Consider the following 13,171-nt stretch of genomic DNA (forward strand, 5'->3'; position numbering starts at 1 on the left):
TAGAGGTAAAAACATCAGTAGAGCTATGCAATCAGTAGACAAGCATCCGCCACGAGAGGGTGCCTGAATGATATCACGTCACATGTCTGGCACCGCTTTTGGCCTCAGGCCACAAGCTGGAGAACCTGGAATCGGTACAAAGGCGGTCAGCGATAAGTATTGCCAATTTTTTTTCTCAGATCTTCGATGGAAAAGTATACATTCGCTCTTTTCCCCAGTCATTTAGTTCCGCCTTTTTTCTGGTCTGAATAGATCAGTTTTCCGTCAAAATGGCGATCCAGAAGAAGGTCAGTCATATTTTTTTCCGGCTCACTTTGCTTCATTTACTGACTATCTGCAGCATGGAAAAGGTCGTTTGGATAAGTGGTATCGGCTTGCCAAAGAGAAGGGTTACCGAGCCCGTGCTGCTTTCAAGTTGATCCAATTGAACCAGAAGTATGGTTTCCTGGAGAAAAGCAGAGTTTGTATCGATCTTTGCGCTGCGCCTGGTGTAAGTACCATCAAGTCATCCTCTTTGTGAAAAGTCGCATGTCTAACTTCTCCGCAGTCTTGGTGTCAAGTCGCTGCAGAGTACATGCCCGCGCAAAGTCTGATCATCGGTGTCGATCTCTCCCCAATCAAGCCAATCCCCCGAGCCATTACTTTTCAGAGCGATATCACAACGGAAAAGTGTCGCGCCACCATCAAATCCCACCTCAAGCACTGGAAGGCCGACATTGTGCTTCACGATGGTGCACCCAACGTTGGTGCCGCGTGGGTACAGGATGCTTTCTCCCAGGCTGAACTGGTTCTGGAGTCCCTGAGGCTGGCCACTGATTTCTTGGCCGAGGGCGGAAGCTTCGTCACCAAGGTCTTCCGTTCCAAGGATTATAACCCACTGCTGTGGGTTTTCAAGCAGCTGTTCACTTCCGTCGAGGCCACCAAGCCTCCTTCCTCTCGAAATGTCTCTGCCGAAATTTTCGTCGTTTGTCGCGGATACAAGGCCCCCAAGCGCATCGATCCCAAGTTCCTCGACCCTAAGCACGTCTTTGCTGAACTTTCTGCCCCTACTCCCAACTATGAGGCGAAGGTCTTCAACCCGGAAAAAAGAAGCGTAAGCGTGAAGGTTATGAAGAGGGAGACTACACCCAGTTCAAGGAGCTCCCAGTCACTGAGTTCATCAACACAACGGATCCCATCTCTATTCTGGGTGGCTACAACAAGCTCAGTTTCCAACAACCTCCCGGTGGAGATCTTGCCATGTCTACCCTTGAGCGTCTAGAAGATACTACAGAAGAAATTCGAACCTGCTGTGAGGATTTGAAGGTCCTTGGTAAGAAGGAATTCCGCAACCTGCTCAGATGGCGTATCAAGGTTCGCGAGAAGTTCGGTCTCGTTGTCAAGAAGAAGACGCAAGAGGGAGACGCGGAAGAGGTCGCCGAGGTCGCCCCCATGGACGAAGAGTTGGCCATCCAAGAGGATCTTATGCGCATGCGCGAGCAGGAGACTGCCAAGGGCAAGAAGCAAAGACGCAAGGAAAATGAAAAGAAGCGAAAGGAGATTGTTCGTTTGCAGATGAACATGACCACACCAATGGAAATTGGTATGGAGCAGCTTGGAATGGGAGGTGATGACACAACTTTCTCTCTTAAGCGTGTGGACCGCGAGGGTGCCAGAGACAAGGTAATCAACGCTCGTGATCTTCCAGCTGAGAGTGAAAGCGAGGATGACTCTGAATCCGAAGATGAAGAGAGCGATGACGAAGGTGATCGTCTCGAACGGGAGCTTGATACTCTGTATGAGAAATACCAAGAGCGCAAGGAAGACAAGGATTCAAAACTGCGTGCCAAGAAAAACCGCAAAGAATACGAGAAAGATGAGTGGGATGGCTTCTCTGATGAGAACAAGGGCAGCGATGAGGAGGAGGAAGAGGAACAGGAAGATGAAGAGATGGTCGATTCAAACACAGTACCTCGTCCTGGAAACCTCTCAAACAATGCCTCCTTGTTCTTTGATCAAGATATCTTCCACGGGCTAGGAGTCGAGGAAGACGAGGAGGAGGAGGAGGAGGACGAAGAGCAGGAAGAAGGAAAGCAAGAGGCGGATGAAGGTGATAACATTTTTGAAATGGACGATGATTCGGACGTTGAGGAGAAGACCCCTGCTTCCAAGCAAAAGAACAAGAAGGATGCCAAGAAGAACGCCAAGAAGGACTCTGAATGGGAAGATGAGTCCGACGAGGGCGAGCCTGTCGACCTAGGAGATCCGAAGAAGGCTAATGGCCAGCTGGGTAAGTGACGTTGATATGCTAACCGCCGAGATTCCATCACTAACATCCTGTGCAGATATCGACATTATTACCGCTGAGGCCATGGCTCTTGCGCAGTCAATGGCTACCGGTGAAAAGAAATCGACCGATATTATTGACGATGGCTTCAACCGATTCTCCTTCCGTGACGTGGACGGTCTGCCTGAGTGGTTCATTGACGATGAAGGCAAGCACAGCAAGATGGTTCGTCCCACCACCAAGGCCGCCGCGGCTGCTATCAGAGAAAAGATGCGTGCCATCAACGCCCGTCCGATCAAGAAGGTCATGGAGGCCAAGGGTCGCAAGAAGTACAAGGCCGCCCAGCGCTTGGAGAAGCTGCGCAAGAAATCTGCACTTTTGGCAGACGACGAGGCCCTCAGCGAGCGTGACAAGGCCGGTGCCATTGCCAAGATCATGAGCAAGGCTGGCAAGAAGAAGCCCAAGCAGGAAGTCAAGTTGGTTGTGGCCAAGGGTGCCAACCGTGGTATCTCTGGCCGTCCCAAGGGTGTCAAGGGCAAGTACAAGATTGTGGATGCCCGTATGAAGAAGGATATTCGTGCGGAGAAGAGATTGGCAAAGAAGAAGAAATAGAGGAGAGTGTCTATAGTTGAATCGAGTTTACATAGCAAAAATCAAATCATTGTGATACCCCACGGTTCATTCTTCTTAATTCTCTGGTTTCAACAATTGCCTTTCATACGAGATACACGAGATGACACAAGTCAAGTCAAGTGAAGTCAAATATAAGAAGTGAAGTGTAGTCAAGGTACAGTCTAGAGCGCCAAGACAACGGGGATCGCGTGGTTTTCCCCGAGTGGCGCCTTAATCGATAAGCCTTTCTTTTTCTTTCTTCTCTCACCCCTCTATCCTTAGTCCTTTGCATACACTTCCTTGCATTTCTTACTTTGTTATTTGTTCATATTTTGCATATTCCCTATGGGATTTTTCGATCACCTCCAAAAAGGAGGGGCCGGAGCCTTCTCTCTACAACCCAAGAAAGCGCAAATCCGCAAAGTCGTGCAGACTCGACCTGCTGCCCCTGCAACTACACGATCAGCAACACAAACCCCGGATACTCGATCGCCTCGAATCCCATCCTCGTCGGAGCGGAGCCGGAAGACGCACCCGCTGAAAGCCCGATCAGTCTCAAGCGACGCCGATGCACGCTCGTCGAAACGAAGTACCCCCTCGCGCATTCGGAAAAGGCCTACACCGGAGCAACGGCTCTCGAGCGATGATGATGCGAGTGACAGTGATACCTCGTTCGAAGTGCGAAAGCGTGCAAGGACGAGCGCCAGTGCCGAACCGGACCCGGAACGGCGGCTTCGGTCAGTGAAAGCATTCTCGGAGGAAGGGTCTCGACCTTTCAAGATGGTGCATGCTGCAGACATCTCGGGCCAAAAGGCCAGCAAGTTCAAGCCGGCGTTCGGTGCCGAGGGCAAGTCGAAACAAATCCTCCTGCAATACCCCAGTGCTTCGCAGCAGGAGAGGTATGTGATTTGAACAAGTCTACTTTGGGTTAAAGTCAGACAGGCTAATTTTTCATTAGATATGAATCAGTGGTCCCTAGAGACAATGACGAATTCCGGCCCATCGACGATATCGTGCAGGTCATCGAGACTGTTTCCGACAATTACATTCCAAGTGAGGAGGCGGACGAGTTTAATGACGAGACGACTGGTATCAAGCGAAGATTACGCCGAGCTCTGGCTGTCACATCCGAGACCCAATTCAGAGAGGCTGTTGGTGATTACAACAAAGCTATTCAGCGACTGAGAACCAGCGGGAGCCTTGCCAAGCATCTAGACACAACGGAACGTATCAGTTTACCGTGGGTGGAGCGCATTCTGACTCAGATTTATGCGCGCACGGTATCACCTCGGGTTGACTCCCTCCGACAATACGAGAACGGCACGGACAATGTCTATGGAGAGCTTCTCCCCCGCTTCATCAGCACTATTTTCAAGGAAACCAAGCTCAAGTCAGGCCAGGTATTTGTCGATCTTGGATCTGGTGTGGGCAATGTCGTCCTTCAAGCGGCCCTTGAAATTGGATGTGAGAGCTGGGGGTGTGAGATGATGTCAAATGCCTGTGATTTGGCCGAGTTGCAGCAATCCGAGTTCAAAGCGCGATGCCGTCTCTGGGGAATTTTACCAGGCAAGACGCATCTTGTGCGTGGTGATTTCCTCGAGCAGGAGAGCATTATCAACGTCTTGAAGCGGGCTGATGTAGTGCTTATCAACAATCAAGCGTTCACACCCCAACTGAACAACGAACTCATTAACCACTTCTTGGATATGAAGGAAGGCTGCAAGATCGTCTCGCTCAAGTCATTCGTCCCTGCTGGCCACAAGATCCAATCCCGCAACCTGAACTCTCCTGTTAACCTCCTCCAAGTGCAGCAGAAGAATTATTGGTCGAACCACGTTAGCTGGACCGACGTTGGCGGTACATATTTCATTGCCACTAAGGATAGTTCTCGGCTTAAGTCATTCATGGAAAGCACTCTATGAATGGCGATAGCCTGATCGGTCACTTTGGATTGGCACGTATATTGTTTTTGGCATTTTGTATAGTACCTGTCTTTGGATATACCTTTCCATTTCTTTTGGTTTCATATATGATATTATCTCTGAATATATAGAATTCAACTACATTTGACATTTCAGGCATGCAAATAATTCCATGAGTCGACATCTAAAGCAAACGCTATGTGATCTATTTGGTGCAGCCAAGTGAAAGGCACCGATATTCGTATACAATTCGCCAAAGGGACTTCCAGCGACCCTGTTGTGCACCCAGTGCATTAAACGATTAAGAAAATTTTGATGCCTTGTTCATGGCGTCAGCTTCCTGGCCCATCCTCGCCATCCAACGATCCACCAGATCCTGGTTCTCCTTTTGAAGCCGAGCTGAACGATCCTCAGCCATGTTGAGTTGAAGGTTCAGTGTTGCCATCTCGTCTTGGAAATCCTGTGAAACCAGACGATATTAGCCTACACTTCGCTCAAAATCCTATATGACTTCCATCAAAGGGAGCCGAGCTGCTTACCTCTAGAAGCTTGGCTTTCCCTTTCAGTTCGGCATCCCTGTCTTTCAAACGGAGCTGCAGATGCACCTTCTCGCTTTCTAGAGTGTTAATGCGTCGATCATCCAGATTACCCTTCCTGTGGAGCTTTTCTAACTCCTTGCTCGCTCGGTTTAAGCGGTCTTGCAAGTCATACCGGGAGCGCTGTGCTTCGGACAGCTCTGCACGCGCTGTATTGAGAAGATCAGTCGGGGTAGAGCCTGATTCAGAAGATAGTTGTTTTTTGGATGGCGCCACCAAGGGAGCTGGAATGCTTTGAGAGTCGCTCTGTCTAGGCGTTGAGCTGGTGCTCGTAGCAGCTGCTACGGCATGCAGTTTGCTGGTGCGATCTGCAAGCTGAGTATCTAGATTGGTAAAATGATGTCAGTCGATATCGCTCAACAATAACATTCAGAAGACGGACAGGCATCATATAGAGAAGCATTTGCTTCTCTCTCTGATCTCGAACTGTCAGGGCAGCCAAGTACTCATCTCTCCAGTGGGCCATGGATATGTGATAGGAGTGGAGTGATGAGATGCGGTGCTATCGTTATCAAGTCCACCGCCCGATCGACCGCCCGTCATCGAATCCGGCTGCAACCCAACTCCGACTCTCCTCACTTTCCCTGCAGCAGAGATTACTAAGTCTTTGCTTGATATTGGAAACAACCTCTGTTCGTTTATTGTTCTTTGACCTGTCTCTTGGCCGATTCCCTGCCATGGCGTCACGAAAGAAGGTCCTCCTGAAGGTACAGCTTCCGCAACTACCCCATGTGCCGGACTTCAAATTCTATGAAATGAGTTACGTTACTGACTGGGTCCTTTCGTGTTACAGGTTATTATCCTCGGTGACAGCGGTGTCGGAAAGACAAGCTTGATGAACCAATATGTCCGTTCATCCTTGCCCCCAGCGCTCGGCAGCTGTGCCGCAGCCGGTCGCCAATTCCTACCAGCGCTAACATGAAATTTTCCGAGATGGCTAGGTCAACAAGAAGTTCAGCGGAAGCTACAAAGCTACCATCGGAGCCGACTTCCTCACGAAGGAAGTTCTCGTCGATGACCGACTCGTCACAATGCAGGTGAGGCTTGAAAACACCTCGATCGCCATGTGGGGGCTATAGCTGACTGGGAGATACCAGATTTGGGACACTGCAGGTCAAGAACGGTTCCAGTCATTGGGTGTCGCCTTCTACCGAGGAGCCGACTGTTGTGTCCTTGTCTACGACGTGAACAACTCCAAGAGTTTCGAGGCGCTGGACAGCTGGCGGGACGAGTTCCTGATCCAAGCCAGCCCAAGAGACCCCGAGAGCTTCCCATTCGTAAGTTGACATTTTCACATTCTGCCTTGTGAGGCAAAAATGACATGGTCCGTGCTAATCATATGCAGGTGGTCATCGGCAACAAGATCGATGTGGAGGAGAACAAGCGCATGATCTCCTCAAAACGGGCTATGACTTTTTGTCAGTCCAAGGGTAACATCCCTTACTTCGAGACCAGTGCCAAGGAAGCTGTCAATGTCGAACAGGCATTCGAAGGTGAGTCGAGACTCCAGTTCACGACTTTGTCCATGCTAACAAAATCAAGTCATCGCGCGCAGTGCCCTCGCCCAAGAAGAGGCTGAGGAGTTCAGTGGTGAATTTAGTGACCCGATCAACATCCATCTGGACAACGACCGCGATGGCTGTGCCTGTTGATATACCCTTCCCATTCTCTTGATGTTCCAGCGACCCTTTTCTTTTGTGTTTCTGTACTGTCGCCACATTGGTCTCCAGTTTTTGAGTCTGTAGAGAAGACTATGGTTTTACTTTTGGACGTTGTCTTCCCCCGTCTTGTAGATATTTTAGGTCTCGTGGAGATTGCCTCTCAAGTCTATCTAGTTTGTACTTGGTTTTCTGCAGACGTGTCTTGTTCTATTACAACCCATTTTCTGTCTTTGCAGTTGTACGTGTTGAAGCGAAGCAGTAAAATCAGAATGTGGAATGAAAAACCAAGCGTTAAACGTGCCCTATAATTGCCTGGAAACGCATAAAATGTTCCTGAACGGCCCGGTGACATTTCGCCCCCAGAACCCTTATCGAATGCTTGGCGGCAACCCCCGTCTTCGCTCTTGGCAGGTCCGGTCACATTCGTTTACTCCTCCAGTACTATCACACGTTGCGCTGATGCCGGTGTCGCCTGATCTCTCATCGACATCACCAGACGCAAACATAGCGATTGCGACACGACATCGGCGACATAGGCAACATCGGCGGCGTCCAACCGACATACATGTTGACGGGTCGCACAGCACAATCTTCACTGCTTCATCCACCCCAACCACTGCAGAATGCCTCCTGCCACCTCAGATGGACCCGGTCCAAGGGTATTCGGCATCCCCCGGCGAACGCTAGGAATAATCCTACTCCTGGTGGTAGTCGTGCTCTGGACAGCATCGAATTTCCTCGGTAGCGTATGCGCACCCCATCTTCAAACCAACACGTTACGAACAGTTTAGCTGATCTTCTCTTGAATGACCTCAGACAATCTTCGCCGACAGAACGTACCCGAAACCCTTCTTTGTGACTTATACAAACACGTCGATGTTCATGATACCCCTCTTCACAATCCTTATCCGGCGGACATGGGGTCTCTGGCGCCAGGGGAAACTCTCACAGATCACCTCGCTCAAGAGCTTGCTGCGACATTTGGATTCGCATGATCCTAAAGCTGAGGAAGAGAGTATCCTACATGGCGACTCGGACGAGGAAGGTGCACGGTTTAGACGCCCCAGTCAGGATGCTTCGAATGCCAAGTTGGGGTTGAAGGCTACGGCTAAATTAAGTGTTCAGTTTTGTATGCTTTGGGTATGGATGCTACCTCCGCTTGAGAGTATTCGATCCGGTTGCTAACCTGTTATAGTTTGTTGTATGTCGTACATCCCATGTTTTGGTTGATGTTGTATGAGTAGTTGTGTCTGGCATGGACTAATCTGTGATTTTATGAATAGGCAAACTACTTTGCTATGGGATGTCTTCAGTTCACTACCGTCGGGAGTACAACTATCTTGACTTCCACTAGTGGTGAGTATTCCCTGTCTTGAGAATTCAACACACTTGTAGTCTTGTATTCACACTCTTCCAGGTGTTTGGACTCTGATCTTCGGTGCCTTGATTGGTGTTGAGAAGTTCACTGCGCGTAAATTCTTGGGTGTTATTGCTTCATTGATCGGCATCATCCTGATTTCGCGCGTGGACCTCACCAAGTCGGACGACGCAGGCGCAGCCTCAGACGGTAGTGAGGGCTCATTCCCGCACAAGTCATCTGGAGAAATTGCCCTGGGTGATGCCATGGCTGCCTTCAGTGCCATAATGTATGGTCTTTATACCATCGTGATGAAGAAGCAAGTTGGCGACGAGTCCAAGGTGGACATGTCACTATTCTTCGGGCTAGTTGGATTCTTCAACGTTGTCCTTCTATGGCCCGGTTTCTTCATTTTCCACTGGACTGGAATTGAGACTTTTGCCTTGCCGGAGACGAGCCGAGTTTGGACGATCATTCTGGTATGTTTTAATCCTCTTGTCATTCGTGTCCACCTAACTAATTTGAAATTCAGTCCAACTCGCTTGCATCTTTCGTGTCTGACATTTTTTGGGCCTATGCCATGCTCCTTACCACACCACTCGTCGTGACTGTCGGCCTCAGTCTAACCATCCCGCTTTCTTTGGTTGGACAAATCGTCCTACAGGGGCAATACGCCAGCGCATTATATTGGGTTGGAGCAGCTATTGTGTTCTTGTCATTCTTGGTTGTTAACCATGAGAGCAAGACACAGGATGATCTTGCTAATTCTAGTGGAGCAGGCGGGCCCTCTTCCGGCGAGTATAACAGCATTCCTGCGGAGGAAGAGGAGATGCGTTAAGGAGGTCATTGTAGAATATTTTCCTTTTTATTTTCTGTTCGTTGCATGTCCTAAAAACGGCGTTGTCACATTTCTCTCTTCTTTCTTATCTCTTGTTACCTAGTTGTTTTGCGACCTTTTTGGCTTTTCCATCTAGAGTGGAATAGATTTCACTAAACTCTATATAATAGCAGAGACTATATATTATCTGTTATTTTCTTCTTAAGCATCACTAGCATACATTTATATCCAAGGCCAACATGACCCCGGAGTGGTCTGAAGTTTCAGTACTAGTCCTGAGTATAGCTGTTCATTTCTACGATACACCGTATCCGTGGATTTCTGCATATTGGCTAGCTCAATCATACTATGCCGTAGGGGTGTTGTTGGGTGAGAGTTTGGCCAAAGTAAGTTTTGTTTGCCTAAAATAAGCCTTTTACCTAGACATCCATGTAATAATAACACTGTTGGCAATTTAGCCCGACATTCACTGATAAAATCCGAGGAAGTAAGAAATTGACGGAATTAACTGCCTCTGGTGCTAATGGCGCCTTGTGTCCAGGAGCGTACATGGGAGGTATAAGACGCACTACTTATTAACGAATTACATCCCCGATCCCCGACACTTGCCATGACAACATATATAATATTATGGCAATTATGTTGAGCTAGTATAGAAATTTTTCTACCGGCTCCTAGGTCCTAACATCAAGCAAGAGACATTACAATTAAGTAGTCCTTTGCAGGCTCTTCAGTCTGCACCTTTCAGGCCGCGCGTTTCAAAATTGAATGAGGTTACAGTAGGTTTAGTTGAAGAAATAGATCCATCCTTGTATCAAAGTGCCCTTGAATAACAACAGTGCCTATCTTACGAGCATTCTATCTGATGGTGTAGTATATGTACATGAAGGTAAGACAAATAAATACTCCCAGACAGGTCTTGTGCATAAATAAGCGTCTTGTCGACCCCCTTATGCCTTCCTTCAGTTTCCTCCGGTCATACTCCCACTTGAAAATTCATCAGCAACCTGAACTTTGATCTAGACCTTTTCTTTGGAAATGTCCGAAAGAAAAGTAAGTCCAGGAAAGTATTATTGCCTTACATCAAAGTTGATGCTAGTGCTGATGCAATATCAAGAGAATCTCTTATAGATTCAAGGAGAGGGATTACGATATAATGTGCACTAAATGCAAAGAGTGTGGTCTGACACGGATAAATAGGATCGTGAACAAAGATACTGGAGCCGAGAGTTAGACCTCAACTAACTCATATCCTCCTATTTCGGTCCCGCCGTAAGTACAAGAGTAACCTTCCAAGCTTATTCTAAATGGTACTAGACACCTCACTGCGGAGGCTGTAGAAGCGATCAGGGCACTGGAAGGCGTTGTGGTGGTGAAGGAGTTACAATGAACACGGGATTTAGGAATACTTCCGACATATTGAGAGTCTAGTTGTGACTGTTTAGAAATGACAACTCAGTTTGAGGTTGCCTATTGAACTGGAGATCAAGAACATTTCACTTGGGTATAAGTAACTTTACATTTCTCTGCGCGGAATAGTTGTCTGCTATGTGTGATTGCTGTGCCTACTTACACTCAGCCACCCTTGAATATAATCCTCGGTTGCAGTCAAAGGTTTATATAATATTTGCATTCTTTTAACTCGTTTGATACCTCCTTTTGCTTTATCATCTCAGCACCTATCACCATCCCGACAGTGTTTACTCTGCCACATAGCTCAACTAGCAGCAGCATCACCGGTGTTTCCTGAAATATTTCGATACTCCCTGTCTGTTCTATCGTTCTGTTCTATCGTTGACTTTTATTTTCTTTTGCATGGCAAGGACTACATCATGGGAATATGTTTTCTTCAGCGGCCACGTCCGCCAACACTGTCCCATTCTCAGTCCTATGTACGATTACACGATTCTTCAAATCCAATTGGTGGAGGATGCATACTTCTTTGGTAAATAATTGGCCCGATGAGATGTGTCTGTGGTTCACCACAGGGTTCATGCAACTACTCACCGCTAAACACGAGAAATCGCACAAGACCTGCTTTTTTCTGGCCTCCTCTTTCACCTTCATTGCTCCCTCCCTGAGTCCACGCTAATATGTAGTTAGATACTTTATAGGAGAGCTTAGTTCCCTTAGTGACTCAGACATTTCAGAAATTGTGGCAGATTTTCCACGTAAAGCTGTACATGTACAATATGAGAAACTATAAAATTGCCAGTCTATAATAATCTACATCATAGCTTTGCATCATGTTTCCACCCCGGCATATCAGCTAGATCCTTCGCAGGGGCACCACGTCTAGACTTGAGGGCATCACCACCAGGTCTCCATCTCCACGCATCAGCCATATCTTGCGATAGACATCCTTCGATCAGCTCGACAACGTGCTTGCCAATATTTGGCAACACTTTGAAGGAATGGCTGTCATATATGTCAGCAAGATCATCACTCTACACAACACACCATTCTTGGGCCCTTTACTTACCCACTGTCACCGGTAGCCAAGATAAAGTTCTTCCACTTCGGATGTTCACAAATCAACAGATTAGCATCTGCAGTATCCGTACACCAGCACATCGCCCGATTAAAAAGTTCTTTATCCTTGAACCGTGGCATGAATCTCGCAATTGCTTTTCGAATGGTCACCTCAGATGCGTCGGGATATGTATCTGTAGGATGTTTGGCGTGAGACCGAGGAACGGAGATCAGCTTGGGAGAAGCAGCACCGTAGGGTTGATGCTGTTTAAAGCGAGTAAAGCCGGGGAACTCATCGCAGACTTTGATAACTCCGTACCTATAGATTGGAATTAGCATGTTCAGTTGGCCGCGAGGATTGAGGGTGCTTACTCGTTAGGCTCGAAGAAGAATCCGTATTCACCGTCGTATACTACCGGTGCATTCTTGTACTCGGCAGCTTCTTGGGGTGTGAGTTGGATGTGAGCGTAGACCCAGGCCTGGAATCATGCTAGTTAGTAAAGGGATACAAGATGCGCTTTTTCGCAATGTGAATTCAACTTACTTTGGAAACACACTGATCCTCTAGATCAACCAATGTTGAGCTCCAAGCACCAGCAGCCAGGACGACCTTGTCGGCATAGTATTTCGTTCCATCGACTGTCTCAACGCCAATACACGTCATTTCCTCTGTGAACAGAGGCCGCTTAAAGGTTCCGGCACTATGAGTAATTAGTAAACATCGCACTCCCCAATACAATCGTCTCACGTACCCGCCAAATCCGAAGTTGACACCTTGATCTTTTAGGAATTGTCCTATAGCATTGATGGCCTTGGCTGCAGCAAGCCAGCCTCCATCACTGCAGAACAAGCCGTTCCATCCCTGCGCGTACACTGGTCAGTTATTTCCAAAATAGATTCTGTTCATAGCGAAGCTACCTTGACTTGATCCGGTGTGAAGAACGGCGCCTTCTTCAGGATTTCATCTTCATTTAACCAAGTATTCGTCTTCTCCAGTCCGATATTCACATCAATAAGGGATTGGAGCTTCTTTTGAAGATTCTCAATCCCCTCCTTAGACGAAGAACAATCAATCTAACTTTATGTTAACATGAAAGTATACATACACAATAGGTTGACTCACCATTCCGACCTTGTGAAAGAAGGGTTTAAACAACTCATCATTCGTCCACATGTCAAGAGCCTCTAGCGAAAGTTGCAAATCGGATTTATTACGCAATCGGATACTCATGATTTTGTTGAGATCATGTCCTGCCGATTGGGAGGATGGAATTGGATATACATCCAGCACGGTGACGTTGGAAGGTGTGTAGCCAGAGCGTATGAGATGCAGTGCAGTTGAAGATCCGATTGTTCCGCCTCCCCCGACGACAACAATCTTTGTATCTGCACGGGAAGAAGCCATGCCGTGAATTGAGCTTGGCGAGTTGTGCGAGTGAAAGGGAAA

General features: G+C 47.8%; 6 protein-coding genes across 6 annotated transcripts; 4 read left to right on the top strand and 2 right to left on the bottom strand.

Annotated features, from left to right (window-relative positions):
* Positions 1–269: 269 nt before the first annotated feature.
* spb1 (rRNA methyltransferase spb1) lies at positions 270–2,878 on the top strand (the record flags this gene model as incomplete). The annotated part of the gene is made up of 5 exons (XM_058510649.1): positions 270–287; positions 341–490; positions 548–1,093; positions 1,138–2,269; positions 2,325–2,878. The coding sequence occupies 5 exons, from the start codon at positions 270–272 to the stop codon at positions 2,876–2,878; spliced, it is 2,400 nt and encodes a 799-aa protein (XP_058376185.1).
* A 345-nt stretch (positions 2,879–3,223) lies between these two features.
* On the top strand, positions 3,224–4,800 carry dot1 (histone methyltransferase DOT1; the record flags this gene model as incomplete). The annotated part of the gene is made up of 2 exons (XM_058510650.1): positions 3,224–3,777; positions 3,837–4,800. The coding sequence occupies 2 exons, from the start codon at positions 3,224–3,226 to the stop codon at positions 4,798–4,800; spliced, it is 1,518 nt and encodes a 505-aa protein (XP_058376186.1).
* A 301-nt stretch (positions 4,801–5,101) lies between these two features.
* Positions 5,102–5,862, bottom strand: N7446_001902 (ATG16 family protein; the record flags this gene model as incomplete). Its single annotated transcript, XM_058510651.1, has 3 exons — positions 5,102–5,260; positions 5,340–5,711; positions 5,764–5,862. 3 exons carry the CDS (start codon positions 5,860–5,862, stop codon positions 5,102–5,104), a joined length of 630 nt encoding a protein of 209 aa, XP_058376187.1.
* Positions 5,863–6,073: 211 nt separating this feature from the next.
* Positions 6,074–7,048, top strand: rab7 (Rab family GTPase YPT7; the record flags this gene model as incomplete). Its single annotated transcript, XM_058510652.1, has 6 exons — positions 6,074–6,103; positions 6,190–6,243; positions 6,338–6,433; positions 6,494–6,673; positions 6,742–6,889; positions 6,939–7,048. 6 exons carry the CDS (start codon positions 6,074–6,076, stop codon positions 7,046–7,048), a joined length of 618 nt encoding a protein of 205 aa, XP_058376188.1.
* A 400-nt stretch (positions 7,049–7,448) lies between these two features.
* N7446_001904 (DMT family transporter) lies at positions 7,449–9,326 on the top strand. Its single transcript, XM_058510653.1, has 6 exons — positions 7,449–7,803; positions 7,874–8,197; positions 8,253–8,258; positions 8,341–8,413; positions 8,475–8,893; positions 8,947–9,326. Exons 1-6 carry the CDS (start codon positions 7,681–7,683, stop codon positions 9,250–9,252), a joined length of 1,251 nt encoding a protein of 416 aa, XP_058376189.1. The 5' UTR covers positions 7,449–7,680; the 3' UTR covers positions 9,253–9,326.
* Positions 9,327–11,483: 2,157 nt separating this feature from the next.
* Positions 11,484–13,129, bottom strand: N7446_001905 (NAD(P)/FAD-dependent oxidoreductase; the record flags this gene model as incomplete). Its single annotated transcript, XM_058510654.1, has 7 exons — positions 11,484–11,670; positions 11,735–12,043; positions 12,097–12,203; positions 12,269–12,425; positions 12,477–12,586; positions 12,643–12,798; positions 12,848–13,129. The coding sequence occupies 7 exons, from the start codon at positions 13,127–13,129 to the stop codon at positions 11,484–11,486; spliced, it is 1,308 nt and encodes a 435-aa protein (XP_058376190.1).
* Between the last annotated feature and the right edge of the window lie 42 nt (positions 13,130–13,171).

Source organism: Penicillium canescens, assembly GCF_028828765.1.
Source record: "Penicillium canescens strain IBT 15451 chromosome Unknown utg000002l_segment0_segment0, whole genome shotgun sequence".
Taxonomy (NCBI): Eukaryota; Fungi; Ascomycota; class Eurotiomycetes; order Eurotiales; family Aspergillaceae; genus Penicillium; species Penicillium canescens.

What these genes read in the sequence shown, in the direction of transcription:
- N7446_001904 (XM_058510653.1), top strand. Translation starts at nt 7,681, where the DNA reads ATGCCTCCTGCCACCTCAGATGGACCCGGTCCAAGGGTATTCGGCATC. An exon ending in TATCTTGACTTCCACTAGTG is followed by an intron (nt 8,414 to 8,474) that starts GTGAGTATTCCC and finishes ACACTCTTCCAG; the next exon opens with GTGTTTGGACTCTGATCTTC. An exon ending in GAGTTTGGACGATCATTCTG is followed by an intron (nt 8,894 to 8,946) that starts GTATGTTTTAAT and finishes TTTGAAATTCAG; the next exon opens with TCCAACTCGCTTGCATCTTT.